The sequence below is a fragment of the Eutrigla gurnardus genome, assembly GCF_963514095.1.
Source record: "Eutrigla gurnardus genome assembly, chromosome: 12".
Taxonomy (NCBI): Eukaryota; Metazoa; Chordata; class Actinopteri; order Perciformes; family Triglidae; genus Eutrigla; species Eutrigla gurnardus.
In genome coordinates, this window is record NC_139926.1 from 26,404,296 (window position 1) to 26,419,127 (window position 14,832).

At 53.2% G+C, this 14,832-nt stretch overlaps 1 protein-coding gene across 2 annotated transcripts in view; it reads left to right on the forward strand.

Annotated features, from left to right (window-relative positions):
* Positions 1-14,832, forward strand: part of bcor (BCL6 corepressor) — a 31,963-nt gene that overhangs the window by 10,627 nt on the left and 6,504 nt on the right. Inside the window, exons 3-9 of one of the 2 annotated variants that reach the window (XM_084022945.1) lie at positions 84-3,230; positions 4,631-4,687; positions 5,224-5,383; positions 6,358-6,696; positions 7,563-7,850; positions 9,307-9,626; positions 11,294-11,587. In XM_084022945.1, the coding sequence (XP_083879071.1) occupies positions 84-3,230; positions 4,631-4,687; positions 5,224-5,383; positions 6,358-6,696; positions 7,563-7,850; positions 9,307-9,626; positions 11,294-11,587 (4,605 nt within the window). The remainder of the gene's footprint in view (positions 1-83; positions 3,231-4,630; positions 4,688-5,223; positions 5,384-6,357; positions 6,697-7,562; positions 7,851-9,306; positions 9,627-11,293; positions 11,588-14,832) is intronic. The other variant, XM_084022946.1, reaches the window with a different exon arrangement.

Here is a 14,832-nt window from a genome sequence, read left to right on the forward strand (position 1 = left end):
CCGCTGACGCTCATTAGTAACTATGACGTAGACGTTTTGTCTGCTTCATTGATTTCATTCCCTGGCATCCGTTTGTTCTGCAGGTGGATGCAAGGCTGACGCCCCTGGCAGCGATGGGGCTGGACCGAGGCACTCTGATGCACGAAGGTCTTCGTCTCCATGGTGGGGTTGTGTACCCGGGCATCAGAGCCCTGCCAGCAGACAAGAGCCGAGAGCCCTCCCTCGCATATAACAGGGACGGTCTCCCGGAGCTCATCTACAAGCCTGATGGCCCTCTGGACAGTCGTAAGCCCGCTAATGGATACCTGGGCCTCTACAAGGGCACCCCTCCGGGTCTCCACAAGTCTGTGCTGATTCCAGGAGCTGACGGTCTAGGCTTGGAACGCAGACTAGGGCCGGGAGAAAAGGCATCTGAGCTGGCCTTGGCAGCTGCTGGCGGCGGCTACCTCCGCCTGCCGTGGCTCAGCCCCTACCCTGAAGCGAGCATGTATCCCTTCATGGACACATCCAAGTACGCGGCTCTAAACATGTACAAAGCCTCCTTGCTCAGCCAACCCAACCCCTATCTCCCCCAGCACCTGGCATACCCTTCTCTGTGTGCAGCCCAGGGGAGCAACATTAACCATGCTGCTGCCTCCGCCGCCGAGAGGCTCTACTATATGCCCCCCTATCCTCCTTCCCCCATCTCTTCTCCCCTGGTGGCGCCCCCTATGAGGATTCCTGCAGTGACGGTGGCCCCCACATCCCTGGTTCACTGTCAGGACAAGGGGCTTGTTGTTGCCTCTCAGTTTGCACAGCAGCTTCACCAACCCTCCCCTCATCCTCAGCACCACCAGGCTGCTATAGACAGAGACAGATCCCCGAGCCGGAGCAGCAGACCAAGCAGACCTCCCTCTAGGAAGAGCTCTAGCAACAATAATAATACCAGTAGCACTAGCACTAGTGGCACCAGTAGTGGGAATAATAATAGCCTGCCGACTGATTCTTCTCCCCATGCGTCTTCTCGCCTCCCCCAGCCTCCCCCGGCTCTCATTGACAATTCAATGGATTTACAAAGGCCAGTTGTTAGGATAGGACACCCAGCAACCTCCTCCACCTCGTCAATATCTGCCTCATCCTCATCCACGCAGTCCATTCCTCACCCATTCTCCGTAAGCAGCATGGCATCAGAGCAGCCCTCCCCTGCCCGGCCCAGCCCCCACAAATCTAGGCCCAGAGAGGGGGCACCCGAGCACAGAAATGCAGGGGCTGAGAGGAGGCCCAGCAGGTCACCCTCTAAACCCAATTTTGAGAGGCCGGCTCACCAACCCCAAGCCACCAAAGACTCAGTAGAGAAGCCCTTGGATTTGTCTGGAAGAATGCTGGAGTTTGGGTTGCCTCCCAATGGATTCCCAGTCAAGATAGACACTATTGCATCAGGTGCACGTTATGGACTTCCCCCTAGCCGGGAGCTCCTAAAGGAGAAAAACCTGTCCCTGTCCCCTTCCTCCCACCCACACTCTGTGGTCAGCAGCACTTCTTCAAAGGTCCCAGAAAGGCCAGAAATGATAAGCACTTTACACTCCTCCTGGGTTGTACCAAGCCCGTCTCCTTCCCGTACACAGCACACACCAGGCTTGCCCCCCTCTCCGAGGCCCACCACAGACCTGGGCCTTTCTCAAGCCAAAGGCTCCTCGCCCTCTGTCATCAAACACAAGGGTCTGGAGAGAGTACTCCCTCAGCAACGTAGCTCATCCTGTCCCCGGATAGGGGAGCCCAACCATAACGTTTCCTCCACCCAACACTCCTCTCTGGTCAGCTCCAGGGCTCTTTCTCCCAAACCCAATGGTGAGTGGGTCAAACACAGCCCCGGACACTCAGAACATCTGGGCCACCACAGAGAGGGAGCAGAGAAGCCCTCCCAGACCACTAAGAGGAGTGAAACAACTCCCGAAGTGTCATCATACAAGAGGCCCTGTTTAGAGAACGGTCACACTCCTGGCCACCTTTACCTTCCTCAAAGTGACGCCTACCTGAACCACAGTTTGGCCTATGCCAATAGATATCTGCACTATCCCATCCCCGATGGCATGGCGCTTCACTCCCTGCCAATTGCAGGGAAAGGCCCAGTCTACCCTCACCCAGTATTGCTGGGCAGCAACAGCCTTTACCCAACCCACTTGGCAGCAAAACACCCTTTACCCTACCACAACCTCCCAGCTGGTCCAGGAGGGGAATACCTCACTTATAACTCACAGGAGATGGCCCATCCCCTGATGCAGACTCACTCAGACAAGCTGTCAGAAAGGGGAGATGGAGGTTTGAAGCACCAGGGACACGAGAAATCCCGGGGGGGCGTCGAAGAATGCGGGGGCCACAGAGATCACGGCAGCGGGAAGGAGGCAGGCGAGGGAAGCCAAATGAAGTGTGATAGGGAAGCGGCAGCACAAGGACACGGTGGCAATCAAAGCAAAACCTCGTCTTCTAGCGTAACATCCAGAGAAAAGATTATCTGCATTGACCTTGTACACTCAGATACAGATATTGAGTCTACCCCGACAGTCCACAGACAGCCCTCTGCTGAGACCGGCAGTAAGGTTAACCAAAATGAATGTTGTCATAGTAACCAAAATCTGACAAAGACTGAGTACGAGCCAAAACACCAACACCGCCTTTCCCATCCTTATCCCATCCATTCCGGACACAGCCCCACCCTGAGGCCCGGTCACGCCGACAGGCAGCCAGAAACTCCCTTTGGGAAACCAAAGCTCCTTCAGGACCCGGGCTGTCCCGGGGTGACCTCGAGCACGTCGCCAACTTCTCCGGGGCGCTACGCCCAAGACGAGGAGAGCCCGGAGGAGCGGAGCCCCAGCCCGGGCCCCGAAGACCAAGACCAGAGCACCTTGCGCTGCGCCCGCACATCCGGGGAGCGCAGCTCCGGTAAGGAGAAGCGGGACCGAGACCACCGAGCCCTCCACTACTCTCAGCACTGCACAGACGTGGTGAAGGAGGAGGGGGAGGCCGAGAGGGAAGACAGCATTGTCGACCTGGGGGAGTCTCAAGGTGAAGGGGACGAGGATGACGACGAGGAAGACGAGGACGGCCTGTCTTCGCCCAGAGGATCTCGTAGATCCAGTCTGGCCAAGAGGATCGCTAACTCCTCAGGCTACGTTGGCGACCGTTTTAAATGTGTTACCACTGAGCTGTATGCCGACTCCAGCAAGCTGAGCCGCGAACAGAGAGCCCTGCAGGTAAGGCCATTAACACTTGTGTGTGTGTGTGTGTGTGTTTGTTTGTGTTTGTGTTTGTGTGTGTGTGTGTACGGGATGTATTGGGCTGAAGTTGGTGGTGGACTGAAAAGACGTCATTATGACGATTGTTTTGAACATACCTTCTAACAGTCACACAGAACCCCCCCCCCAGCCACCGTCCCTTGTATTTAGAACTGCCTGTAGAAAAACAAAACCCTGCATGAAACTCCCCACACACACACACACACACACACACATATAACACAACACAGTACAGTACTGTCCCAGCTAGAGGCTTGACCTTCACCTCAGTGTATCATTGTCTCGGGCCAGTTGAGGGGAGGAGGGGGGGTTCAAAGGTTAACCAGGACTGCCGTCTCTGTATGCTGATTAGCGAGCAGTCGTCGTTGTAAAAGGTTATTCTGTGTGTGTGTGTGTGTGTGTGTGTGTACGTGCTTGTCCTTGTGTGACTGCCTTGGGGGGGGGGGGGCATGCGTTAGTGCTGACTGTGCTCGAGCGCCACACACACACACACACACCAACACACACACACACCGTAGATCCAGAAGCATGACTGTGGCGGCCTCACAGCAGTTCCTGCCGCCTCCGGCTACGCTTAACCCCGAGGTGAGGGGCAGCGGAGGATTTTTAAAAACCGGCAGCTGCCCTCTTTTCGGGGTTCCTCTTAGGCTTTTCTGCATGCCCCCCCACACACACACACACACACACACGCTATCCACGGTCATAATTCTCCTCGCTCCGAAACACACATCTAGCGCCACCTACACTCGGCCGTCATCGCCTCATCATCACTCAGACACACACTTTGAGCTCTTTTTTAATTTCAGAGTCTCCGGTGCGTCGTAGCAACACAAAAGCCCCCCCATACTATATTACACACCGGCCTCCGGAGGCCAGATATCGTTAATGGGTTGCACATGTCTTGTCTATGTTGTGAACGTGCCCTTGAAAAACTGTGGTTTTGTCTGTGTCATGCTTGTCAATGCACAGCTGCAACACAAAGCTATCAAATGGCTCTATTTCTGGACAAAAACAAGTCCGTTTGGAGTAGAAGCAAAAAACAACAACAATTGAGACGTTAAAACCAAATTAGCGTCATCAATCATGCTTAACGTGAACATGTTGTTTTAATTCTCCTCCTTTTTTGCTAATTTGTCACTCATGGCGTTCAGAAATCATTTGATAGTTTTCCGATGCAGCGTCGATTGACCTGTTGAGTCACTTTAATTTGATTGTGTTATTTTGTGGGATTGTGGCTGCCTATTGTGTGTTCAAGAAAACTTGTGGAGAAACATAAATTCATTAAATATATATATTTATATAAAAAAAAGATGAAATGATGGACAGATATATTGAGCCCCCCCATTCTAATTGCTTAGATGGAAGTCATATCACGAGAGGGGAGTAATATAAGTCAACCTGCAGCTAACTGGGAGGTCAGTTCTTTACATTTCTTATCACATCTGCCTCTGATGGGCTCTGTCTCCTTTGTACTATGTATCGCTGCACACTCCTTTTCCCTCCCCACTCCCTTCTTTCCTCTTTTTCATCTCCTCTCTGCCTCAGGCCTTAGATGTATATGTTTCCTAGCCATGTTTATGTTTCAGGAAGGGAGATGCCAGGATTTAAGCCCCAGAGCGCATGGACTCACAGTGGCTGCAGTAGTAATCTTGTGTCTTGATGCCATGCTTGTGATTTATCTGTCTACCTTTTTGTCCTGTGTGCGTTTTGTGTGCGTGTATGTGTGTGTGGGTATAATTTCTTTGGCATTTTTTTAAAAAGACGATGTGATTTCTGACGCAATTTTTTTATTATTTTTTTGCTTCTGTAGCTGTTGAGGCCAGATTGAGGCTTAGAGAGGTGTGTGTATGTGTGTGTGTGTGTGTACGGCGTGGGCAGACGATGAGTGGGTTTCATGGGTTTTCTCTTTGCGTTTGTGCGTGTGTGTGTGTGCGTGTGTGTGTGTGCACAGCGGGCGATGATGCGGTTCTCGGAGCTGGAGCTGAAGGAGAAGGAGGGCGGCGGTGTGTGTGTGTCTGCCTCGGCAGCAGGACGGGAGCTGGCAGACGGCCAGCACAGAGAGCGAGCACTGGAACACTGCCAACACACCACCAGGCAGGGAGAGAGGGAGGGTGAGTAACCCAGCACCACACACACACACACACGCACACACACACACGCACGCATCCACTCTGCAAATGAACACTCGGAAAAGCAACACACAAACAATAGGTGCGCGTACACACTCACATGCACTTGCAGCAAATGCTGAGGCAAGACCAGGTCACTCTAAAAAAAGACAGACACACACACACACACACACACACACACTCTTACACAAGCTCGGCGGCGCGAGGGAGACGGAGAGGGGGGGAGTTTTATTTTCAAGAAGTCTTTTGTGCTTATCTGCGCGAAGAGACGATCGAGGAGGGAGGAGGAGGAGAGATTGCGTGTGAGAGAGAGAGAGAGAGAGAGAGAGAGAGAGAGAGAGAGAGAGTGAAAGCGGAGGGAGGCGGGGGGGCGAGTTAGAGGGTGAAAGCGGATGGGAGAGCGCAACGGAAAGAGGGGGGAGGGGGGTTGGCTGGGAGCCCAGCTGTGTGTTGGAGCGAGGCCGCGGCTGACGTGTGAGCCTAATTATGGCGTGGAGGGAGACAGCGAGGGGGAGGGGGGAGGAGGGGGGAGGAAGAGTCACGCTCAGTGTGAGAAGGGCGTGGTGCGGTCATGCCTTGGGGGAGGACGGCGAGAGAGGGGGGAGGGAGGGAGTCGCCGTGTGCAGCGAGTGCGCAGGATGTTTTCTTGCCTCGGCGGCGGCGGCGCTGAACCGGCGGCCCGTTGGCTCGGCTCGCATCAGATTAAAAAGTCTTTACCCCATCAAAGTTTTACTGCCCGTCTTTAAAGCCGAATAAAAGCTGGCTGCTGTTTAACTGGCATTCAATCCCCCCCCCCCACCACCACCACCACCCTGTCTCCCCCCCGTTTCCCTGCTCCGTCTGTCTGGATTGTGGTCTGTCTGTCTGCATTCTCTCCCTGTGTGTCTGCCTCCCTTTCATCTTGTTTTTTTGCCCCCCCCCCTCCCTTGCTGCCCACATTTCCATTCCCCTCTCAGGTGTCCGGTGTCCGGCGTTCGCCAACCGAGTCCCGGTCCTCCAGAGGTGTGGCGGCCTGAATGAGCCTTTGTCCCCCGGGCAGGGGGGACTAAACGACGCCGTCCGGAAGGTGAAGCAGGAGCCCGAGGGAGGGTACTGTTTGCCCCCAACTCTGACGCCGGCGAGAGGTTACGGGGAGGAGGGCCCCGGCTTCGGCCCCGGCCCCGGCTTCGGCCCCGGCCCCGGCTTCGGCCCCTGCAGGAAACGGCAGCACGACTTCAAGGCCGAGCAGGACGACACGGAGTGGGAGGAAGCAGACAGGGTGTCCCACCTGGAGAAGAGAGCCAGGATCTCTACGGGTGAGACTTTCTCAAATCATCGCCCACATCCTCCCCCTCCCTTCATCCCGTGTTATGCTGAGCGCCGTCTCATCCCTTGTTCTTTATAAAAAAAAATCTTTTGTCGCTTCCTGCTTCCCAATCAATTCCACCTTAAAACCGGCCCCGTCTCACCCCCTCCCCGTCTCACCCCCGTCCCCCCCTCTGTCCCGTCTTTCTCTCTGTGTGGCGGCTCAGAGGAGTGTTTAATCCTGCCTTTGAGCGGAGAGCGAGCGAGGAAGGGGGACATCCATTCTCTCTCTCTCTCTCTCTCAGCTCTGCCGTTCCTCCGCTGCGCTCACCCTCCCTCTTCAAAGCTGCTCTTTTCATCTCCTTTCTTTTTTTCCCCTCATCTGTTTGGGTTTCCTTTTTTTTTTTTTTTTTTCTGGCATGCGCTCGTTCTCCCGGCGCTGGCAGACGAGTCAAATACCCGTCCCCCGTGAATTTCATGAGGGGGGGCTCTCCCTCTGCTTCTCCCGGTCTTTATTGCTTTGTGTCTCCGCCTGGTTCCCCGTTTTACTCCTCATCTCGTCTGTTCCGCGTCCCGCTCGCTGCCTCTCTGCCTCGCTGTTAAATGACGGGGTTTTACAATCATAAGACTTTGGAGATTAATGTCCTTTGTGCTCACTAGTCTGTCGGACGTACTTTACTTTATATTTGTGCGCTGTAGAAGGGGAGAAAGTGAAACCACATCACCTGCAGTGGTTTAAGACTACCCACCATACATTGCTCATTTCCTGATAAGTGAGGCATGAGAATTTCCTTCTAACGTTTTAATGTTAAATGACTAAAACAGTCAAGTTTCTCGGTTCTATATGAGTGATGACAAACACATTTTCTGTCTGCAGACGAGCAGCTCGCCGTTCCTGACGAGGACGAGGATGACGAGGTCCGGAAGCTGAAGGTCTGCATCGAGCTGAAGGGCCTGCGACTCAGCAAGCCCTCCCCCGACGCCTCGCTGATCAAGCAGGAGAGGCCGTGGCCCCTGCCCCGCTTGGTTGTCCCGGTCCAGAGCCTCCGGGACCGCAAGATCCGGCCCGGCGAGCCCGAGGACCGAAGCGCCGCTGCGGCGGCGGCGGCGCTGCAGCACAGAGCCGAGATCAACAGGAAATGGGGCTGCGAGAAGCTGCTTAACGGTAAGAATGAAGCGCCGGCGGTGCAAAACCCCCGATGCATCGCAGTTCATCTCGGGTAACGGAAATCTATCTTTGGCTCACGTTTCGCTTTCTTGTTGAGCGGCCTGACTTTGGGGGGGGATTTCCCGTGAGCCGGCTGGGAGGGGGAAAGGAAATGAGGTAGAGAATACTTCCTCCTGCCAGAGGAAAAGGCTGGGGAATCACCAACGGGACTTGAGGACCCCCCCTCCAAAGAAACCCCCCCTTTTTTTTTGTTCGGCTGGGTCTCGATGTGAGCGATGAAAGGGCCAGCGAGGGAAGTGGCTGGTGGAGATATGCGTGGGCAGGTGTAGTGTGACTAATGTCTGATCAATGATTTTCTCTTTTTCCCCTAAAGACCAGTTACAGGGAAAGTGTGTGTGTGTGTGTGTGTGTGTGTGTGTGTGTGTGTGTGTGTGTGTGTGTGTGTGTGTGTGTGTGTGTGTGTGTGTGTGTGTGTGTGTGTGTGTGTGTGTGTGTGTGTGTGTGTGTGTGTGTGTGTGTGTGTGTGTGTGTGTGTGTGTGTGTGTGTGTGTGTGTGTGTGTGTGTGTGTGTGTGTGTGTGTGTGTTATTAAAGCCAGAGCTTTCCCTTGTTGGAGTGGCCAAGCGTAGACGGAGGGAGGAGAAGACGAGGAGAATAAGAGAGCAGGAGGGAGATTAAAGGAAGTGAATAAAAGCAGGAGGGAGATTTGGGTTTTATGTTTCCTGCAGAAACCACAGGCCTTGATTGGCCGCTGATTTAGTTTTTTTTTCCTTTCACCTTTTTTAGATAACATCACCCTGGCAACAGCCGTGTTTTTTCTACCTTTTTTTTTAACAATGATTGTGGTTTTTCCACAGTGCGTCTGTCAGGGCTGTGGTCTTTCTTTTTTTCCCCCTTCTTTTTTCCCGGATCAGATAAAACCCGTTGGTGTCTGATCGGAGTTCTTTTTATTATTTTTTTATGAAGGTTTCCTCTGCAGTGAGGTGTTTACAGAGTCGGTGTTTATTTAAAATATAAATATATATGATTCTTCCTCGATGTTTGTAAGTCAGACCTTAATCATGTTCCTGAGTCGTCGGCTGTACTTCTCACTCATTAAGCTGTTAGACGTTGTGTTTTCAAGGGCAGGTTGTTTTTGGTTTTGTGTTTTTGTGTGTAAATATGTATCGTAGGAGGCTGAAACTAGACGGTGCTATTTGCTTAAGGAATCATAGCAGTGTCCTTGCTGCAGTGAATACGAGTGCGCAACTTCCTATGGGGGGCTTTTATATGAGCCTGTTTTTTGTGTGTTTTTTCCTCCGGAGCGAGCCGGCATGCTGCGCTCCCAGACAGCTCTGTGCGCTCATTAATAAACCAACAGAGGGTGAGAGATGGCCTTGCAATACCTTCCCATCCTCCTCTTCCACACTATCAGCTGCTCACTCTACCTCTCTCTCCCTCCCTCTCTCCCCCAGGCGTAGCCACTCCTCCCCTTCCCCCCGGCCAACTGAAGGACAGAGCACACCCGCCGCCGGGCCCCTTCTTGGGCGACCGAGGCCTCAAGGAGCCCAGGAGAGGCCCCCCCTCTCCGGGCCCGGAGCCGTCCGCGGGAGGGCCCCCTCCCATCATCAAGTCCCGTCGCCATAGTGACACGGACAAACCCAAGGGCAAGCGGCCGTGCAAGACCAAACACACCAGTCAGCGGGAGCGCGAGCGTGAGAGGCGGAAAGAGGCGGCGCCCGGCAGCCCGGGCCAGCGCTGCATGGCTGATCTGGGAGCAGCCGAGGATGACAAGGTGAGCGCCGCCAGGGTGCCTGGGCGGCGATGCGGGCGCCTGGATGTTTGCTGCGGCGGAGTCTGTTTCCGTATGCCTGTCGGCGCCTCTGATTATGCAGCTGGGAGGGAGGGGGAGGGGAGGAAGTATGTTTACAATGTTTAGAGGGCTGCTGGAGCTTTGACCTCCTCGTGCCCTTATCGGCTCCCTGCGGAGCGCCTGCGTGCATGCGTGTTTGTCTCTGGTCTTTAATTGTCGGAGCGTGTGTCGGCGGCGCTGCTCCGTGTGCGAGTGGCGTGCCAAGGCTGCGAGTGTCTCTCTGTGTGTGTGTGTGTGTGTGTGTGTGTGTGTGTGGAGCATTCCTGACATAACGACAAAAACCCTGGAACAATTAGACGTCGCGCTCGTGATCGCTGAGCGGCGACGGCTGCACACACACACAGGGAGGAATGTGGCTGCCACGGTCGTGTGTGTGTGTGTGTGTGTGTGTGTGTGTGTGTGTGTGTGTGTGTGTGTGTGTGTGTGTGTGTGTGTGTGTGTGTGTGTGTGTGTGTGTGTGTGTGTGTGTGTGTGTGTGTGTGTGTGTGTGTGTGTGTGTGTGTGTGTGTGTGTGTGTGTGTGTGAAGCGCCTCAGTTCAAAAGAGAGGGGGAAAAAAATGAGCACGGGGAAAAATTGAAGGGGGGAAAAAAAGAGAAGGCGAGTTGTTTTCCGCCTGCGCTGCTCTCCTCCTCCTCAGCCTGACAGCTGCTTCGACATGGAATTCCACTGAGGGCACACACACACACACAGTGCCTGGCAACTCCCTCTCTCGTGCGTTGCGCTCCGAGGGCTCTGTTGTTTTAGCGGTCAAAGGGAAGTGGCGTGCCAACCTGCAGCGTTTTGGGGCGTGAACGGCGTCTGTTTTTTTAAGTGACGCGTTGTCTTCAGTAGATAATCACACAAGAAAACAAGAAATCCCTATTTGGTCAGCTATAACCTCCTGTTCTGAAAGCGAAGCCAAACCCTGAAGTGCCTTAAACGTACATTATTTTAAATGGCCACCAGGGGGCGACTCCTCTCTGGTTGTATAGAAGTCTAGTTTCAAGTCTCCTTCAATCCAGCATGATGTTCATTTAGTACATTATGGTCCATTTAGAGTCCACCAGACCAGGAAGCAGGGGATGCTTTAGGGGGCGGGGCTTACCTGCTGATTGACAGGTCGCTACCATGCTACCAATGCTAGTTAGCTACTAAGATGACTTTAACACTTAGCTGTAAAGTTGACCTTTTAATTATGAAGCTAACTTTGTTAGCAGCTTCAACACCAGAATCCACATGGATCCAGATCCAGTAAGGGTGCTGCTCATCAGATCCACCCGTCGCTCCTCCACAGTCCAAATATGGTCACTTCCTTCACTGGTTGCAAAAATACAAGATGCCGAACTCAAGCTTTCTAAACTGTAGTCACCATGACGACGTCCACTTCTTATAGACGTCGTCGTTATCAAGAGAAGAAATGTTATTAAATATGAAGCTTTATTCATTCATTATTTGGTCAAATGAAAACAATTAGACGTTAGTGTGTTTGTGTGTGTGTGTGTGTGTGTGTGTGTGTGTGTGTGGGTTATATCTCGTGTGTGTGTCCGTGTGTGTCCAGCCTGCTGTGTGACGCCGGTGGCGGTAACACACTCTTCCTGTCTCTCCCCAGCCGACTGAGCAGCGCGGCGCTCCGAGGAAGGCGGCCGCCTCTCCCAATCATTATCCTCCCTGCTCTCCAGTCAAGCCCTGCTCCCCCGCCGCGCTCTGCCCGCCCCCCCTGCAGCCCCCGGCCATCGGCAGAGCGGGCGGCGGCGTCCCACCGGAGGCGGCGGCGGGGCTGCACAGGACGCCCCCTGCCGAGGCCCCCGCGGTGCGGCCCATCCCGCCAGAGGCTCGCCGGCTAATCGTGAACAAGAACGCCGGGGAGACGCTGCTCCAGAGGGCGGCGCGGCTCGGCTACGAGGTAACGCCGTCTCCACTCTTCTTCTAGCACCGTTCTTCCTCGTTCTATTTTTTTGCATCACTTCCTTCTGTTTCACCCTCACACGCGCCTTTTTCTCTCTCTCGCCTCAGTCCATCTTTTTTTTCTCCTCTTGCCGGCGACTCTCTCTTTCTCTCTCATGTTCCGCTCCCTCCCTCCCCCCTTTCCTCTCAGCGCTCTTTCTCTTCCTCTCTTTGTGACTCAGATTGTCGTTGGCACCCCTCCTCCCCCCTCGCCTCCCCCTCCTCTCGCCTCGCTCCGCTCTCACATCTCATTAATTTTCCGTGAGGCGAAGTGTGACACACACACACACACACACACACACACACACACACACGCGAGCATGTGCGTGTGCAGACAGCATGAGAGATCGGTGGGATCATTATACGGAGACTGATGCTCGCCGCCTCTCTCGCATCGGGAGTTTTTTTCCTCCCTCTCTCTCTCCTTTCTTTGTGTCGCTGCTGATTGTTCGCCCCTAAACCAGATCCTGAACCAGATCCTGAACCAGATCCTAAACCAGATCCCCCTCTCTCAGCAGAGAACGCCAGAATACGATCCTGCTGAATCTCTAAACTCCCGTTGCTCCGAAAGCTTTTAATTAAAGTTGGATGGTCCGCTCGCCCTCATAAACGTTCCTCCCTCTCTCCTCCCCCCTCCTCCCCCCTCCCTCCCTCCGCGTCGACAGATTTCACAAATTGATTTATTGATCCAAGTGTTTTTTTTTTTTTTATGCCACTTGAGCCTCAGATTGCTCCGCATGTCCGCGTGTGATTTTTTTAATATTTTATTTTTCATTTTATTGCCGGCAGAGGCGTCCTCACAGAACTGTAAAAAGGTGTGTGTGTGTATCTTTTGTTGCTCATTAACCGGTTGCTTTATGGTTGTGTGTGTGTGTGTGTGTGTTTGTCGTACACATTTATGATGATGAGGTGTGTGTGTGTGTGTGAGAGAGAGAGAGAGAGAGAGAGCAAGAGTGTGAATGAGAGGTAAGCACTGGGAGTATAATCGCGTTCTAATGGCCCTCTAATGTGCCGTGGTGACTGTGGTTAGCAGTGGCGGCGGCTGTTTTTCTCTCTCTCTCGCTCGCTCACACACACGTGGGCGCGCTCACGTACACGGCGTGCGTGGCGTGCAGCGCAGCGGCAGCAGCAGGGTTCAGTCAGCCGTGCTGGAGAGAAGCTGGCTCGTCTCTCTGATTTATGCGTCTCCCTCGAACGTTTTTTTCCCTCCCCCCTCCCTCCCCCTCTTCTTTTTTCTCTTTTCGTACCCCCTTCGCATTTTTCCCTTTTTCCCTTCCTGCGCTGCGTGTGGAGAGGGAGGGAGGGAGGGAGGGAGGAGAAAACCTGAGACTACACAAACAAGGCGCTGACCGCTGCGCAAACAACACCCCCGCCTCCCCCTCCTCCCTCCCTCCCCCTCCTCCCCCTCCTCCCTCCCTCCCTCCCTTTCTCCCTCTCTCGCTCAGGAAGCTCGTCTCTCACTGCCTGTGTGTGATAAGCCTGGGGCAGACCCCTGGGGCACACACACACACACACATTCACACGCACACAAGGACGTACGCAAAGAGACACACCAATTTATGCATACCGCCCCACACACACACACACACACACACACACACACGCATACACACACGCATACACGCCTGTAGACGCACAGAGCGCTTGTCTCACGCTGGTGTTTTAGCGCCGCGAGCTCCGGGCTTATCACACACAGGCAGAGAGATATGAGGGCCTGAGACACACACACACACACACACGCTGATTACGAGAGCACACACACACACCCGTTATGACCCAATAAGCACAGGCATCCTGACGTGTTCCTGCACACAGCGACAACTCTCTCCGCTCGCTGCTGTCGCCCACAGACATAAACCTGCACATGCAAATTCAGTATCACACACACACACTCTCTCACACACACTCACACACTCACACACACACTCTCTCTCACACACGCACACACACTCTCTCTCACACACACACTCTCACACACACACACAGATAGTTAACCTGCGAGCACACACACAGCGGCGTCCTTTCTTCACGTACAGACACGTGCACGATCACCTCGTGCGCACACGCGTGTAATTTAACGCGGCGGCGCTCCGCGGCGTTGCCGTTGCCGGGCCGACAGCGTGCATATTTCATGTTCGTTTAGTTTTTTTGCGATCCGTGCCTCCGCACATGAAAGCCCACTCTCTCTTTCTTCCTCCCCTTTTATTCTCGCTCTCCCTCGTCTGCCTCGCTCTCCCAGCATTTGAAATGGTAATGAGGAGAGATGCTGCGGATGTCTTCATCCCCCCCCCCCCCCCCCCCCCATTGAAAGCTCGGATAAAGGTGCAATCTGTCATTTATTCTCTGCGGATGAATCACAACTGCCTTTTCCTTCTCAAACCCGTGATCAGGTGATCCGGGCTAACAGGAAAACTCCATCATGGTTTAAAGCGTCAGACCGGCGTTTACGTACAATTTGAAATTAGCGGGGGTTCAACTCTCGTGAACTTTGACCCGCACACATTTGCACCTCGGACTAAATCGCAAACAGACTTGATGAAGCCGAACTTTGAGGGAACCGAAAAATATGTTAGCTGTGTTTAATGTCGTACACTAAAACCGTAATGTTATATGCAATTACGTGTCGCCTGAACGGTTAGCAAGGTTTTTTTTTTTATAAATATATTTTTAAGTTTGATTAATTACTGACATATCGTTATTCGCAATTACGTGTCACCTAAACTCAATTGTTTTTAATTTGATTGATTACACTTAAGTTCTTAATTAAATGAGAAAATCGTTTGTCATGTATTTAATTTGCACGAGAGAATACAAAACCACGTGGTTATTTTCATGTATAGACTATTCATTTGTTGAGTTACGAGAAAACTTGCTGGATCGTTATCGAGAGATAAATTACCGACATCGGGACAGAAAATGTTTGCCAGTCAAGTCACGAATACTTGAATAATCCATTTTAACGTATTGGCGGGTTAGTGACCAAGCTAGCTGGTTATTAGCTAATTGGTTATTAGCTAACTGGTTATTAGCTAACTGGCGTCAAAGTTGGCTGGCTAACAATTTTTGGCTGGCTGGTGCCACCGTGTTAGCATTTGGCTAGCTACTTTATCACGTAGCACGTTAGCGGTTAGCACGCGGCAGTAGAAAATCGGCGGCTAGCATTGGACTTGTGTGAGGTTAACGAGCGTTAACATGCAGATGATG